Raw genomic sequence first — 16145 nt, 5'->3', positions numbered from 1 at the left:
TGAGGAAACAAGACATATCAGATACAGTAAAAACCATTTAAGAGATCAAATCCTCAGCATTCATGCCTTTTTTTTATTGACTTTGCTCTTTTTATTGGCTAATATTAAAACTCTGACTGTGAGCCACAAAAGATATGACAGGCTTATATGAGAGAAGCACGGAAAGGTCATTCGTTCAACTCAGAGGGAGACGCGTAGAAACGCTGTATCCATTCTTAATGGGTTAAGGGAGAAAGTTTTCAAGCAGCTCGGATCAAAAATCGGTTGTAAAAGCGGCCTTTAAGATGGTCTGACTGGATGACAGCCGTTGCCTGTGCGCCAGCAGTGCTCCACAGCTGCCTTGGGGCAACAGTGCTGTTTCATTTCATCTCAGTAGCTGCCGGTCTTTCACTGCTTCACTACGAGATCAGGCGCGTCTCCTGACGGTGGAAATTTGTTTCTGTCAAAAACTTCTGACGTCAAGGATGAGATGAAAGATGACTGACTGCTGGTTGTGGGACACTGGAAACCTAAAGGCAAAACTATCAAAACAAAAGATTCCGTCCGTCAGACTATTGACTATTTGGGCAAACGCGAAAGCTTTTACACTTATGGCATTTCCAATTCAATGTTGTGTACAGTAATTCAGACATCACCATTTGGACAAATTTCAAACGAAAGTAATTAAAATACACAGTGACGAGGGCCTTTTTTATTTTATTGAGAGTCATATTTAGCTGGAAGCACATATTGCTGGAACAATGTACAGTAGTAGTCATAATCTGTTTTATTGAAAGTGCTGTAATACTCAAACCTTTGGCTTGTACAGTAGATCCTGAGTTTTAAGGTCTAATGAGGTATTTTAATTTAAATCACCTCCTTATTGGGTGAACATACACTTAGCACACTGGAATATCGGCTGCAGACCTTTGAATGTAGAATCTTTCTTTGCAAAGTGTGCATTTTCTATTTCTGGTTATAGAAAGTAAGGAGATTAGACTGATGTTTCAAAGATACATGGGATTTGCAATTATTACACTCGCCAATTGATCTGCAATCAGCCTTTTATTGCTAGGTGTCATTCCCCCCCCCCCCATGTATCACCAACCAATTACAATTTTGCTCAATTTTAATCTTTTTTTTAACACACGTTGTCCATAAAATGCGTAGTGAGTTGTTCAATCAGGCAGCGTTTTGTTTTTCTAAAGTGAACAAATAGCAAAATTATCCCAATTTCTGGATTAAAGCATATGCCCCTAGCCTTTGTCTGATTTTTACTGAACGTCCAGCAAGAGAAAGTACCATAAATGTTGCTGTTTGATGTTTTTTTTACATGCCAAAAAAAATCGTTCATTGAACCATCAACACTTCTGTATACCACACTCGCAGGGCAACTGTGCAAATATACCACCTGGCCTCCAGCAAACACAAAATGTAGCCCTATTAACCTACATCAAGTGCCAAAAATGCTGTCCAACACCTCTATAATGTATCCTTCGTGCCTGATGACCTTCACACATTGCTTTGACTGACTGACGGATGCTCCAGTACCCGCCTGTAACACATGCTACTAGCAATGCCCTCTGGTGCCTGTCAGAGACGTATCCAACTGAATCAATTTCTGAAAATCAATCTGCGTACCTCCAGATTGGACTGTTCTTTCGGGGTTTTTTTTGGTAGTGTGTGTCCTAAATAATGTATTTGACTTGTTGGATAAAACACAGAATGTAACGTCTAGATCTCCAAATTAAGGGGATACTTCACTCAAAGAAGCCGCTGATTATCAAAGGTCAACAAACTAAAGTCATGTGAAAGTTAAATTACCATTAAATGGTTAGTTATTAATTAGGAAATGGTCACTGAAATATTTATCTATGAAAAACAGCAAAGACTAACTCTTTTTAACCTTGTGTAAATTAACCATAGATAAAATACAACTGTGTTCTAACTGTAGAAAAGGCAGGAATAACCAACCCCATTCCAGCTAGTGTTACCTATGGCTGAAACAACTTGGAGGTGAAGCTTCTTTTAGCCTTCTACCAGTTTCTGACATCACTCTGAGGAAAGTCTGCCCCACTCCTCGCTTTCAGCTGTGAAATCTTTGAAGGGTTTCTTTTGCATCTGCAACTCGTTTCAAGTCAGCCCAGAGAATCAGAATGAGTCCTTGGTGGATATACACAGGCATGTTTTGGGTCCGTCGTGTTTCAGGGTCCGCCTCTGCTTCAGTTTCCATTCGTGTTCAGAGTCAGATTTAAATCGCCAAGTTGCCTCATTCAAAAAAATAAATGACTTTGGTTCCACTTTGCTCTAAGTGAAGACATTTTAAGTGCAAATTACAAAAAAAAAATATATATATATATAGAAACATTTTCCTGCAAATATGGTTGTATCCATTTGAACAAAAGGGAAGTGAATTTATATTTATGTTTTGTACATGCCAGATGTTAAAGTATATTACTTAAAATTCTGTGTTTTTTCAAATTGACATTACATATCCAACATTTAAATATGTTACAGATACAGGTTGTTGTAGGGGGTCCTGCCTTTTTCACATGGCTTGCCAGCCTAGAAGCAGCGAAGTAATGCCTTTAATTTAACTGGTCAGGTAAAGGAATTGAAGTCCACTCACCCCCTGCATGCAAACAGAAAGCTGTAGAGCACTGCGGAGCCTGGCAGGGGTGAGGCAGAGCAGACCTGCAACACTATCAAGCAGAGGGGTTTATTTGAGGTGATAGCAAACCTTTAAAAAGGAGTTGAACCATCATGAAGTCAGCAGCAGTGGGCAGAGAGCCAGACATATCCAATGGAGGTGCAGCCATCCTGCCTCTCAGCGCAATGAATTCTGCTGCTGTGTTTACACTGAAAACAATGGAGGCAGCAGCGGCAATCACTCTCTGTCTTAAAGTACCTTAAAACTGTACTTCCAATTTTGTTTCCTCTAGAACTACCGAAGCACCCCTGCAAAGCCCCCGGTATAGAGATCCTTGTTTTGCAGACGTTGCGCTTTAAGAAGCATCAAAGAGCATTTATCACACAAATGGTCTTGGCAACAGGACTCGTTTTCATTTGTCACCATTACGAGAATGTGTTTAGGTCTGCCATGATGCAGTGGATTTATTACCAAAAAAAAGATGTGCTTTTATCCAAACAGTTTGAAATAATTGTTGAAAAGTAGTGTTTAATCTTCTTTAGATCATAATATTTAAGACAAAAACTTCCTTTCAGGAAAGCCTCCAAAGTAGATCTGGGCTGGTAGCCAAACCGCAGTAATTCTTAACCTTAGAAGAACACAGATGGTTTTGGACAAGTACAAAATTGATTGACTCTCCTAGAAGAGACAAACCGTCAAATAACTTTTTAATTAGTTTTCTTATCCAGCCAAAAATGTTCAATAAAGTATGGGACAATGGGGACTTTGACTTTGAAATAAGTCAATGTGAAAGGGTGACTTGGATTCTTATTTTCTCTTTTTTTATATAAATAAAGCTATAATAAAAAAAATTTACAAAGCGCCAGTAACAAGTTCATTAAGGGATGGGATGGATTTCTCATTGTAATTTAGTGTTTCTCAAAAGACGTCACATACCTTGAACGGGTTACGACCACACACTTCACTGTATTTTACACTGATTCTGTTTGGTAGACTACAATTACGCTCTAGTTTGTGTTAAAGTGAAAGAAAAAAGGACACAGGGTTCAAGCTCCTTGTCAAAGAAAAGTCTAAATAGTTAAGTTTTCTCCAGGTTAACTATGAGCCTTGGGAGGTCTGTAGCTGTACCAAGCTGTGAAGTTTGGCACAGCTAGATACACAATGGTGGACACCATTCACTCATTAGGTGATTATTGGCTGCACGGGATTTTCTATAGTGTTATAGTGGGGTCTGGAAATATATGCGCCAAACACCATCTAGAAAAACCTGTATTATCCTCCGTCCGGTTTACATTTATACACTACAGTCGGTTAGTCAAATACAATAAGTCATAACATGTTTAATCTTGTGGCTTCTGCGACAAAAAAGCGTTAAATCCTGTTGGAGAATTAAAAACTATTTCATAGCATATAAACACGCTCTAGATTCTGTATTAAAAAAAAAAAAAGCAAATCCCTGTAAACAATAATCACATGTGACCAAAATTAAAGCAATTTTCTTCGCCGTTTGTGGCTTTGGTCGTGCTTTAACCTACACATGAGTTGCGATTGTGATAATTCAGCTCGACTGGCCAGCTGTGATGATATTCCCATTTTCATTACTTTGTTGTTTCACACCTACACTTATTCTCCTCCCACTTGCTTCTTTGGGGTTTTCAGCATTATTACCGTCTCCCCCTGCCTGAGCTGTATGGAGACGGCGTCTTCCCTGTGATTTACCTGATTAACAGTCCTTACTGCAGTGGGCTCAGCTCACGTCATCATAGAAAGCTCACATTGCAACAATAATTTAATCTGTGCAGATAAATACTAAATTATGTGTTTTGGACTGTTCTGTTGTTTATTTTAATGATAATTACTGGATCGCAAATGTCATTTCGAGTGGAAAGAAAAAAAGGGTAAAAGCTCACCTCGGTGTAGGTCACAATGAAAGGGATCGATTCATTCCTAATGATACACAAATTAAACACAAATTGTTTTCAAATTCAGTACAAAGCAATCCAGCTAATTCCAATTCAGTTTATGCCTCAATTATAGAACTGTGAACAATTATGTCCCCTTAAAGATTTATTATTTTATTATCTGCTCCTTTGTCACCATTTACACACACACACACACACACACACACACACACACACACACACTTTGATAATGGAGCAAGAAAACTTGAGAAAACACATTTTTTCAAATGAAGATTTGTATTAAGCGAAAAGATAATTACTCTCTAAGCCCAATAATTTGTTGGACCACCCTCGGCATCAAAAACTGCCCCCAAGCATTTGGGATAGCTGGTCTTTAAATGAACAATTCTGGAAGGAGTCGGCCTGAATTCATCTGTGACATTAGTCGCATTAAATGATTTTCAAGCGAGAAAAGCCTTCATAAAATGATCATGCTTCAGTTGGACTTAAAGCTTTAGTTGGTAATCCTGTTCAGAAACACTTTGTTATACTGGGTAAAACGGTCCTTCCATGCTGACAGTAGTCTAGTATATTATTTATTGAGAAAAAAAATGGATTGATCCTGCCCTCACCTCATCTACTGGTTGTCCCACATGCCAATCATTCCGACGCGCTCACGTTACGCCGGTATGCGTGCTCGTCCCTTGTTGGTATCCGCTTGCTGCCGGCGCATGTTCACTTCTAGTGTTCATGTAAAAGTTTAGCTTAGCGGTTAGCTATTCATTGTAGCTCTGCTGTGCACATCGTATACTTTGAACATGGCTTAGAGTCGCAGTAGAAATAAGACCAGAGTGGATTTGGGAGATTTTTTTTAAATTTTTTTCAGGGAATCTCCCTGAGGAGCAGAAGCGCATGCATAGTTATTAAAAAAATGGACTTGGGGAAACTTCTAGAAAATTCACCAACTCTACCTTTATGCAAAACCTTTGTTTTTGTTTTTTAACCACAGAGCAGGAACTCCTGGAGTGCTTTGAACCTTAGACTGGGAAACTGTAGATGGTGTACCCTGTCTCTCACCCATTTACTGCTAAAGAAAGGCATCTGACCCCCCAAAACCCTGCATTGCATAAACGGGTGGATTATTGTCTTGCTGCATAACCTAAGTTAGCTTTAGCTTAAAAAAGGAGCAACAAGTGAAATTCCATTATTTTAGATACAAAGAACAAAAAAAACTGGCCCAGGTCCTGCAAAACCACCCTATTCTTTTCTGAAATGCTGACTAGTTTTTACGTGAGATGTCACAGGATGCAAACCACCCAAAATGTCGCCCTTTTGTCTCATCAGTCATTGGAATAATTTCCTGAAACCTTTGGAGGTGACCAAGGTGTTTAGTGGCAGATATCAGATGGGTCTGTGTTCTTTTGGGACTGCAGGGGCTTTGGGATTATCCCATGGATGCTGTTCTTGCCCAGTCTCTAACTGTTGAATCATTAACTAACAACCAGTGAATCCTGCGTAGGGTTGCCAAGTGTTCCTTGAAAAAAAAAAAAAAAAAAAAAAAGGAACAGATCCACATTTATAAACAAAAATGTGTGTCTAAAGTTTGAATGTTTACAAAATCATCTCATACAAAGAAGAAAATGTAGAAAAGATTCATCATGTCAGCGGGGCCGAAGACAAAGGCTGGCCAAAAAGTGTCCTCTATTTATTTTTCAAGTAGTTGGAAACCCAAGTCCTGCAGTGCTTTAGACATTCTTCTGGGTTTGTTTTTGTGGATGAGCTGTCAATATGCCCCCAGTAAGGTTCATCAGTTTAAAAAATAGCTTTGTAACCTTTTCTAGATCAATAGGGGGCAACGACATTCTCATCTGCTCTTGAATTTCTGTCGTATTGAGGTGTGATGTGTCAGTTTTAAAGGGATCTTTAAGCCCTCTGCATCTTGTCAAACAGGTTCCATTTCAGTAATTTGTGGAATCTATAGGTCAGACAGTAATCAGGTCGGTCTGCAGCTACTAGAGTTACACTATAAAATGGCCATTAGTCTATGAATCTAAAGGGGGTAATTACTTTTCTACATCAGGCGGTGTGGTTGGTTTGGGTAGCTTTTTCAGCCATATATAATGGCCAATCAATGTGGCAAACACATTCAAGCATTATTTATTTATTTATTTATTTATTTATTTTCAAATTATGTTTGATGTTAAAACCCGTTAAGGAAGTTCAAACAAATCTTTGGGGGGTATATACTTTTTCTCAGAACTGTGTAGGCTTTTTGAGATGAATTAATACCAAACAGAAAATGGGACTGCACAGACCTTCACAACACAACCGTTTTTTTGTTGTTGTAAGAGTAAATATTTGTATTTGAAAATTATATAACTATTCTCCCTACACCTGCTTGTAAAAGTGTACTAAGATTTCAATACATCAGAAGATCAGCGCAGACACTGATCAATACAGCAAGTTGAGAAGCGGCTCCTCTATTTTCTAAATATGTCCGACTTTACCCTCATTTCACAACACAGTCAGGACCTTATACACAGCACAATAGAATCTTGAGCCTGTGAAAATTATTTTACCTGAGTTTATTTGCAAATGCTGGTTTCACCTTTTTCTTTTTTTTTTTGAAATGTGACTAAAAAAAAATATGCTATTACTATCCCCTTACATACCAGGAAAGGCTGGGAAACCCCGGTGAGTAGAAGCAGGCAGACTGAATGAGAATGTGCAGCGGGAGGTGAAATAAGAAAACTAGAGCAATGCCAACTGAAGATTGCCAGACATTAGGGAAGGAAAATAAAAAACTTGACAAAAAAGCCAGAATACACGAAAAAACAAATACCTTCATTTAAGTCCCAGATTGCGACAATATCCTAATAAAACTGAAGAAATTAACAGCCTATTAGAAAGAAAATAATACAAAACCACTTGCAGGGAAGTGTTAAAACACATTTTTTGTCAAATCAAATGGAAAGACGACAATGAAAATTTTGTCACACAAAGAGTTTACAGGTCACAGCTCTTGTTCGTGATTATTAAGGCAAATTTAGTGCTGAATGAATTAAATCATGATTAAGAACCTCATGATACATGGTTTATAAATTAATAAGTTAAACCATATTGTCATAAGAAGAGTATATTTCATTCCAAACAAATCAGACTTTGGGAAAAACAAATAAATTCAGAACATCTCCTTTACAATGTATAATATAAATATATCAAATATTTATTTCCCTTAAAGACTACATCTCAATAAAGGAAATATCTCTGAGCATTTCAAGGCTTAAGGTTACAGTTTTTGTTTCACTTTATCACTATTTTGATCTTCCTCCTTGTGAAAGTATCACAAGTAGAGGAGGATTCATATCAGTCTGTGTATGCGTGTTTTATTGGGATATAAAATAAATACAGTATATTGGTATATAGATACATTTTGAAAAATATAAACATTTCTCTTGGGATTATTTTTTGTCTTCAATAGATAGATTGTAGCATCATAAAATGTGCTATACTGTGTATTTTCATATCTTCTTTACCAATCTGTACCATTCAATAAAAAAACTATGTTATTCTGATGGAGGCTTTATATAAGCTGAGCTTTCTGTTTCCCTTATCACATTTTAAACTTCCATATTGCGTTTCTGTGTAAATTAGTGTTTTCTATAAACGTTACACAACACAGACACATACACCACAGAATATATTGAAAGAAAAAAACAACAACAACAAACTTACAGGCTTGACCTATACGGTCATTTAACTCGTTTGAAATGTAAATTACCAATAAATCATAAAATAAATGAAAAAAGATCAATCCCACGTTTACATTTACGCAGTATAGGAGAAAAGCCGCACTATTCCAACACATCTCCTGAGACGCCACTTAAAATTCCTCTCCGAACCACGATTAGGTCAGTTCGTAACCCTGTTAAAACAGCTACACCTTTGTCTATGTCCCTGAATAATAATAATGCTGGTGCTAAATAATGAAGCTATTAAAGCAGGAAGGGGAAAAAAAAAAGGTTAGGATATAAAAGTGTATGCAAAACAAAAACTTGATCCTCATGACTCATTTCTTCCCCTTCGCTGCAAAAAGTCAATGCCTGCTGATTTGTTTGTCATGTTTATGGCTGCCTTGACAACTAATAACTTTCTGTGGGAGTTTCTCGTGGGTGGTAATCTGCACCGGCAGATCGGCCGGCCATATGTTCTTTGATTATTGAAGGTGATGTGCGAGAGCCCCCCCGTCAGCCCGCTGCGTTCGTCGTGCTACGCGGAGCAGACACACAGGTCAAGGCTCGCACCCGAAAGCCCGACATATGCTAATGAAGTCATCTCATAAAATATGCATGGGGCCCCCCTTGAACAGAGGCAGAGGCGTGATTTTGCAGGAATTATGGGAACAGTCATTTTCCATTATGTCGACGCTAAATGAGGACTGACCTGTGGGAGAGGCATGTCTGACCTGTGTCAAGGCAGTTCCTGCCAATTTCATGTGGGGGAACTTTGCAGATCAGTTTTGACTTTTTAAAGGGACTGTGGTGACAGCGAATAAATGGATCTGGTTGCGCGAGATAACCTTGCAGCAGTAATCTTCCTCTGAAGCCACTGTTCCAAGTCTGTATAATTAATCAAAGACAATGATGTCAATGAGGGCTCCATTTATGAAATTAGAGGCATGCTTTCTTCCATTACCGTACAGCCTCTAAGAGCATTCGGTGGGGATGGGGGGTGGGTGGGTACTAAACCAGGTGTGGGAACCATTAGCTTCATTCTTCTTCCCAACCAGCCGCTGCTCCATATGTTTGTTTTTCAGAACAATCGAGTCTTGTGTAACAAGGCCGGAGCCGAAAGCGTTGGTGTTGACAATGTAGAGAAGATTGTAAATGAGGCACTGACAGTAGCTACTTACCGAGTTTTCAATGTGGTTTTACAGTTGGTTCTATGGTGGCGTTATCCTCCATCTAGGAGTTGCTGTCGTGAAAACCTATTAAATGCAGTAATAAATTCGGCATCCTTCAAGGTTATTGACAGCCCTGGTCAAGATGTGTGAAGTCAATTTAATTAAATGTATCTTCTATTCCAGTAATATGTTGCCATGCAGGGATATTAAAAAAAAAAAAAAGACAGTTTTGAATGACACAAAATGTATTTAGTGAGAAAAACATTCAATGTTGAGTTTTTTTGTTTGTTTGACCTATAGCAATCCTTATCACAATGTTTCAGTCACATTCATCTTACAAGAATGCATATAAACTTTTAATTGTCAGCCTGGGTCTTCTCGTTTCCCTTGGGTATGAATAACAGCCTCATTTCCCTTAGCCACTCGTCAAATTAAGAACGTCAAGAGACCTCATTTAAAGTTAAATTTGCGTTGATCTGCACAAACATCGTTCAGGGAAAATGGCAAGCCAGCAGAAATTACCCCTATCTGAAGCGAGAGCAATCATTTCAAAGTTTACAACAACTTGACACTTTACACAGCAAATAATTTGTTTCTTGCATTTTCCAAAACAATCAATCCTTCAAAATAATCCCTATTAAAGCAATTGTGTGAAAACCTTAATTTGAGAATATGCTAACTGAATAACATTAAGTTATTCAATTAATAACATTAAGTTATTCAATTACAATTGTAAAGGGCACTGCATATTCAGTTAGGGAAAATAGAACAATATAATATATTACACCTTTCTCTTAGTTTCAAAGTGTATTACAAGATTAAACAAGGATTTTCACCACATTAAATGCCAGATATTACCAAAGGGATTAGGAACTCAACATTTGTAGTATGATCAAGACGTGATAACTGTAATGCTCTAATAAAGGGTGATCTGATCTCCAATCAGAACAGTTGACTGGATGTCATCAAATTATCTAAATAGAGTAAACATGTCATCTGTGATGTATTTAGAGCAAGAGGCAAAATAAGGGATAAAGCTGAGAACTAGGATTTTAAAAGAAGTATTGAGATGCACACCATTTTAGGGATCAGTTGCCTGGAGGCAACCAAGAGTCCATACTATGTGTTTCTGCCTGAGGTTTCATTTTACAAGAACCGGTTATAGGCAAGGCTTCCATAATCTGCAGATTTGCAATATACACCATCATCTGCATAGAAATTAACTCTATTGTCCCTAGTGCAGGGACAAAAAGAGGGCATGAAATAGAAACCAGTTCAAAAGACTAAGCCTTGCGGTACACCACGACCCAAATCAACCCACTGAAAAACATTAAATTAAATACAGCGAAGGGCCTGACTCCCAATGACAATTTAGTACTGATATAATTAAACAGTTATATCAATTGACTTATATCAGAACCAACATTAGGCATTTATCCATTTACCTATAAATCTTTAATTTATAGGTAAATGGTTGCTTATTGAAAAAAAGCCTCCCACCTGGTCATACCGAGCAAAAATATTTGCTTTTAGATACATTTTCTGTGATGTGTTCAGATTCTCACATGCATGTCAAAACGCCATGCAGCAGAATCAGTCAGCAGTCGCCATTTATTCTCAAGCTGTGCCCCTTATAGAGGGATGATTTCTCAGAAAAAAGCAACATAACTGAGAAATCACAGTGAGCACGCTCCAATACAGTGACATTTCATCCAATGCACACGGCATTTTGATATATGCACCCTGTAGTGCGTCATGCTTTGTCTTCTGCAGGTTTCTTCATGTTTTATTCTGTTTTATGAAGAAGAAAAAAAAAAGTTTATTTTTCTTTACCAGCAGTTTTTAGATCAAATGTACCAAGACAAACTTAAGCAAAGTAAATCATGACATTCATCAGCACCCTTCTCATTAAAGTGTCATTGGAAATGCTGACTTTCAGCTGTGCCATGGGTGAAGAATTGCTGTAACATTGACAGGTCTGTGGCTCGGTGTGTGGTAGCCTGTAATTGACAGGGAAAATAAAAGGCACAGTTTTTCCCCGCAGAGACAAGTTTCCTTGCTAATTAGAGCATGTATCCATGAGAACTGCCTGGTGTAGAAGTAATCTATCACAGGGCACATAATTACAGCACTTACTTTTATACTTGAGAGTGAAAGCACAATAATTTATCATTGAGCAGTTAAAAACTAATGCAGGTGAGCAGTGGGGGAAAAAATATATATATGCTGCTAAGTGCCACTAAGATATTTGTATTTATGAAAAGAAAGCCATTACCGATTGGTGTTTGTGAAAGGGAAGCTATTAGCACTGTATGGTAGGACTGAGAGTGAGGTGAGACAACCTTGTACCGCCATTATTCCTTATTCTAATGAGTTGTTAGTTTGCATTAGGGGTAATGAAAATTTAGATATAATTTTTTTTTCTCACTCTTTTTTCAGGTAATGAGGAATCACTTGCTACACTCCTGAAATACCCCGGGACGCCACGCCTCGCTCGGTCCTACGACTCCTCACCGACCGCCGTTTTAACGTTGCTCAGTTCTCAAAAAAAACAAGGAGTTCAAATCGGGGACCCGAACCTCACAAATCGCCAATGCTTACAAGGAACTGCCTGCTGCTGTTCCTGTGGATTCTTGTCAACGAGGGTTCTGTCTTTTCTCTGCATCAACCTTCATCCCCACTGGGACGGAGCAGGAGTGGGAGGGAGCGCGGCAGGAGCTCGGTGGGCTCGTTGAGGAATGGAGCGGCTGGCTTTCAGCGTGTCAAGAGGGGCTGGGTGTGGAACCAGTTCTTTGTCCTGGAGGAGTACATGGGGTCAGACCCGCAATACGTTGGCAAGGTAAGTCTTTTTTTTTCCACCTGTAATTTATGGTACAGTAGAAGTCATAAATCACCAGGTAAGGACTGTGGGAGAAATTGAATTGGTGGTAAATGGAGGGAGCAAAGAAACGTGTGCAGATATAATGGGATAAAGGGGGTAAAAAAAGATAAGACTAACGATCGAGAAAGTTTGGAAATTGCAGAGGTACTAGAAGGAAAATATCAACAATATAGTCAAAATATACATAAATAAGCAGCTTTGGCAAATTTCATACCAAATAAAACTGTATATAAAATGTATATTATTTAATTCTTCTTACAACTTGAACTTGTTAAACTTTTGTCCTATTGAAACCACAAACAACAATGGACTTTTTTTAAAAATGTATGTGACAGACAAAAAGAAATTAAAGCAGAGTATAGAAAGGAAAGGGAAATGGCGGAGGGTGTTAAATGTTTTCTTCGTAGATTTGCTTTCACAGCCCTTGTTAAAATCAGCTGCAACCAATCGCCTTCAGAAGTCACCTAAACTGGAAAAGGAGTCCGTCTGTGTGCGCCTTCATCTCAGTGTAAAAATCAACTCAGAGGTTCATTAGAGCACTTCAGCACTTTGCATCATCTTGTTTCTGAGACGGGCTAGATAAATAACCTTGCCTTGCCTAGAGAACAAACATCACGAAGACCAAGAACAAGGCAGACATGTCAGGGAGAAAGCTGTGGAGAAGTTTAAAGCAGGTTTAGGCTCTAAAACAACATTCCAAGCTTTGAACATTTCGGCGAGCTCTCTTCAATGTATCATCGGAACATGGAAATAGGTTTACCCAGCATTGTACATTAAAAAGAACAGAGTGGAGCTCATGTTCCAGGACTTTGACCTAATAAAAAGCAAGTTAACGGCGCTCGTGTTGTTTGAAAGGCCCTCCCTGTGGGAATCAACCAAAAATTTAATCCCTGCAACGTTTTAAGACAGAAAAACTTTTGGCGCGTTATGCATAAAACAGATGCAATGTATTCCCTCCAAGGCAGTTCAGTGCATTGCTAAGCACACAGCGGCAGTATCTGTGAAGGCCTGTTGATAAAAATTTGCTTCTCTTAATTTAATCTTTACTCTTGTGCCTTGTTCATTTTTAACTGAAGACTCATGCATAGCAATAAACTAATAGATTCAACTGATTTTTTTTATTTTTTTTTATGCACATGTATTTTGGCGTTACTAGAGCCTCCAGGTGAGTTGCAGCTTTATGCAACAGTTTATATTTGTTGATATGATTACAATTTTTTTTTTCATAAACTAACACCAAACTGTCAGTGTTTAAAGAGGGGTTGCAATTATGTTTTTCTAAATGAGTAACATTAAAATATATGAAATAACCACAACTATTTGAGGAAACAGACAATTACAAATCAGATGTAAATAAGCTTTCAAAGGTTGTTATACTGTGTGATGATCTAATGGTATTTGCTTAAGGATAAACGTCTACACATCTACATAGTCAAAATATGATGAATGAATAAGAACAAATTCATAATTTCAAGAACTCGATCCTGTCACGGCTGCTAATTTAGACCAAAATGTTCAATTGGTCAACTATAACAATGCTATAATTCATTTTAACCTGGCTGACCTGAATGTACAGCTAGTTCCACCATTAATTAGGAGCATTCAAGAGGCCCCCTGGTAACTCTGGATGAGCAGCAGAAATCCACAGCTCAGGTATTAAAACCTGCCAATACAAGACTTATCACCTGGGGACTACACATTTTTTTCCTTAGAGGATGAATGACTAAAATGATGCCACTGGTGAGAGAAAAGCCATAAAAAAGGCCAATTTAAAGTTTGACACGGCCTTAATATTGGACACAAACATGTCAAAGAAGGTGCTCTGGTCAGATGGGACCAAAATAGAACTTTTTTAAACTAAGTGTGGCAGAAAACTGATCACTGATCAACCCAGGGACAAGCACAATAATGTGCGACAATGGCCCAGTCCAAGTCTGGATATGTAATTGAGCATCTGTGGCGCGAGTCCATTTTCATCTAATCTGACTGAGCTTGAACCATTTGAGAAAAAAATAAATTAATTAACAAATGTCATCTTGTAGAGGCACAAAACTGGTGGACTCATACCTTAATTCAGGTGCATCTGAATACAAATGCTTTCCATATTTAGCAGATTGCTATTTTTAAGAAATGTTTTAAAAACATTAAATTTTCCATTCACAAATATGTACCACTCGTTGGTGTTAAAGTATGTCAAAAAAATTTTAGCTGTAATGTGGCAAAACATAAGAAGAAACAGGAAAATGGTATGAATACTTTTACAAGCCACCATATTGTATAGCCTATGAAATATTATATCTGGTTGAAGTTGCTGAGTTTCATTTACTCTATGAAGCTTCACCACTTTTATCTTTTAAATCTCCTGTTGAAAACGAGTCCCAGGGTCAACGAGGGAGATAAAAACAAAATCCATACATGCTAATGGTTCTGTGCCACAACCTTTCTGTGTCAGGGTACCCAGACACACGTGGCACCAAAGCCGAGAGAGAATCGATGGTACGGGGGAAATAAATTTAAATTACATTCCTTGCAAAGCTGTAAGAACATCATACTTATGAGCCGGGAAGGGTGCCAGCAGCAATGAAAAGGTAGAACGAACGGCGGCAGCCTGAAGAAAATGCATCCCATCAGACCCACTTGTTTTGGTCCCCTCTAATACCTTGGCTATCACTCTTTTTAGCAGGATTTCTTATTCACTGCTCTGGCTTAGGACATTCGTAAGCAAACTCTGTGGGGGTTTAAGGCTAAAGTTGTAATTTGGCAGTCCTGGCTTACACAGGATAATAGTAAGACTGACTTATCTGCCCCAGTGCCACTGCAATCAGCCCTGACACGCCGCGCTGTTTGTGCAAGTCTCTGAGGCTAAAGCAGGGAGAGAGGCAGAGGGCTGATGTCTGTTGCACTTCTAAGTCCCTAATCCTGGACCGCTGCACTGCTTCAAAATAATTGACTGATTCTTCCACATATGAACAGCATTTGGAGATCCTCCGATCTTTGTTGAGGAAGTCTTAACGGAGGGGGATTTTGGCTCATCATGATTGTAGCGATGCTATATTAATAAGTTCAAACAAGCTGTCTGAATTCAGGGTACAAGCCCAACAAGTACCAACAACGCTATAGATAAGGTGTAGTAATGCACTGTCAGGGACATCGAGTTAGCATTTAAGCCCAGAATAAAAGATCACGACCTTTTAGTTCGCTCTGGAGTATATCTGCATTCCTGATGTACCGATAAGTTGACATTTTTGACTTCTGAGTCAAAGAAAATTATATACATTTATAGATTTCAGCATTTCTTTTGTAGTCATCTTAAAAAGGTTAAAGGCAGTTAATTACTTTCAGTTGTAAAAATATAGAGAGGTAATCCAGGTGAGCATTTCCTGAAGGCTGAAGCAATTGTATTGTCTGAACCAAGGCTAGTTCTGCAGCCGCTTTTTACCCAGTGAGTACAATTCAGATGGCAAAATGTTTGTCATGGTTCAAGTTACTTCTGTTTTGATTTTTGTGCTGCGTTACTTTTGTATCCGGATGTTCCAAGCTGTAGAAATGTTTACCAGAAAACATGTTTAAGGGTGAAGATCATTGGTAGCAAACCACCACCAGTAACCTGGAGAACATAACCTGATGCTTCTAAATATGTAAAGCCATCCAGGAGACATATTGAATTTATGTAAATTCTTTACAGTTCATAACCTTTTGAAAGAATGTTCTTTCAAAAACGCCGACTTATAGATGATCCCCTACTTTTAAGTTCAAATTTGAAAAGCATGAGCATTACTGCAAGGCTCGGGTCAAAATCTGATAAGGAAACTGTAACATTGGTAGCAGTTA

At 38.4% G+C, this 16145-nt stretch overlaps 1 protein-coding gene and 1 long non-coding RNA gene across 2 annotated transcripts in view; one reads left to right on the top strand and one right to left on the bottom strand.

Moving 5' to 3' along the window:
- The window catches only part of LOC118556860 (cadherin-12-like), a 118182-nt gene that overhangs the window by 53415 nt on the left and 48622 nt on the right, over positions 1 to 16145 (top strand). Inside the window, exon 2 of the mRNA XM_036125398.1 lies at positions 11873 to 12272. Coding sequence (XP_035981291.1) covers positions 12027 to 12272 — 246 coding nt within the window. The 5' untranslated portion in view covers positions 11873 to 12026. The remainder of the gene's footprint in view (positions 1 to 11872; positions 12273 to 16145) is intronic.
- Positions 1 to 16145, bottom strand: part of LOC110368966 — a 69593-nt gene that overhangs the window by 17573 nt on the left and 35875 nt on the right. The gene's annotated exons all lie outside the window — the stretch shown is intronic.

Source organism: Fundulus heteroclitus, chromosome 21 (assembly GCF_011125445.2).
Source record: "Fundulus heteroclitus isolate FHET01 chromosome 21, MU-UCD_Fhet_4.1, whole genome shotgun sequence".
Lineage (NCBI taxonomy): Eukaryota > Metazoa > Chordata > Actinopteri > Cyprinodontiformes > Fundulidae > Fundulus > Fundulus heteroclitus.
The sequence above is the reverse complement of the archived record's forward strand: the minus strand, read 5'-3'. Positions and strand labels throughout refer to the sequence as shown.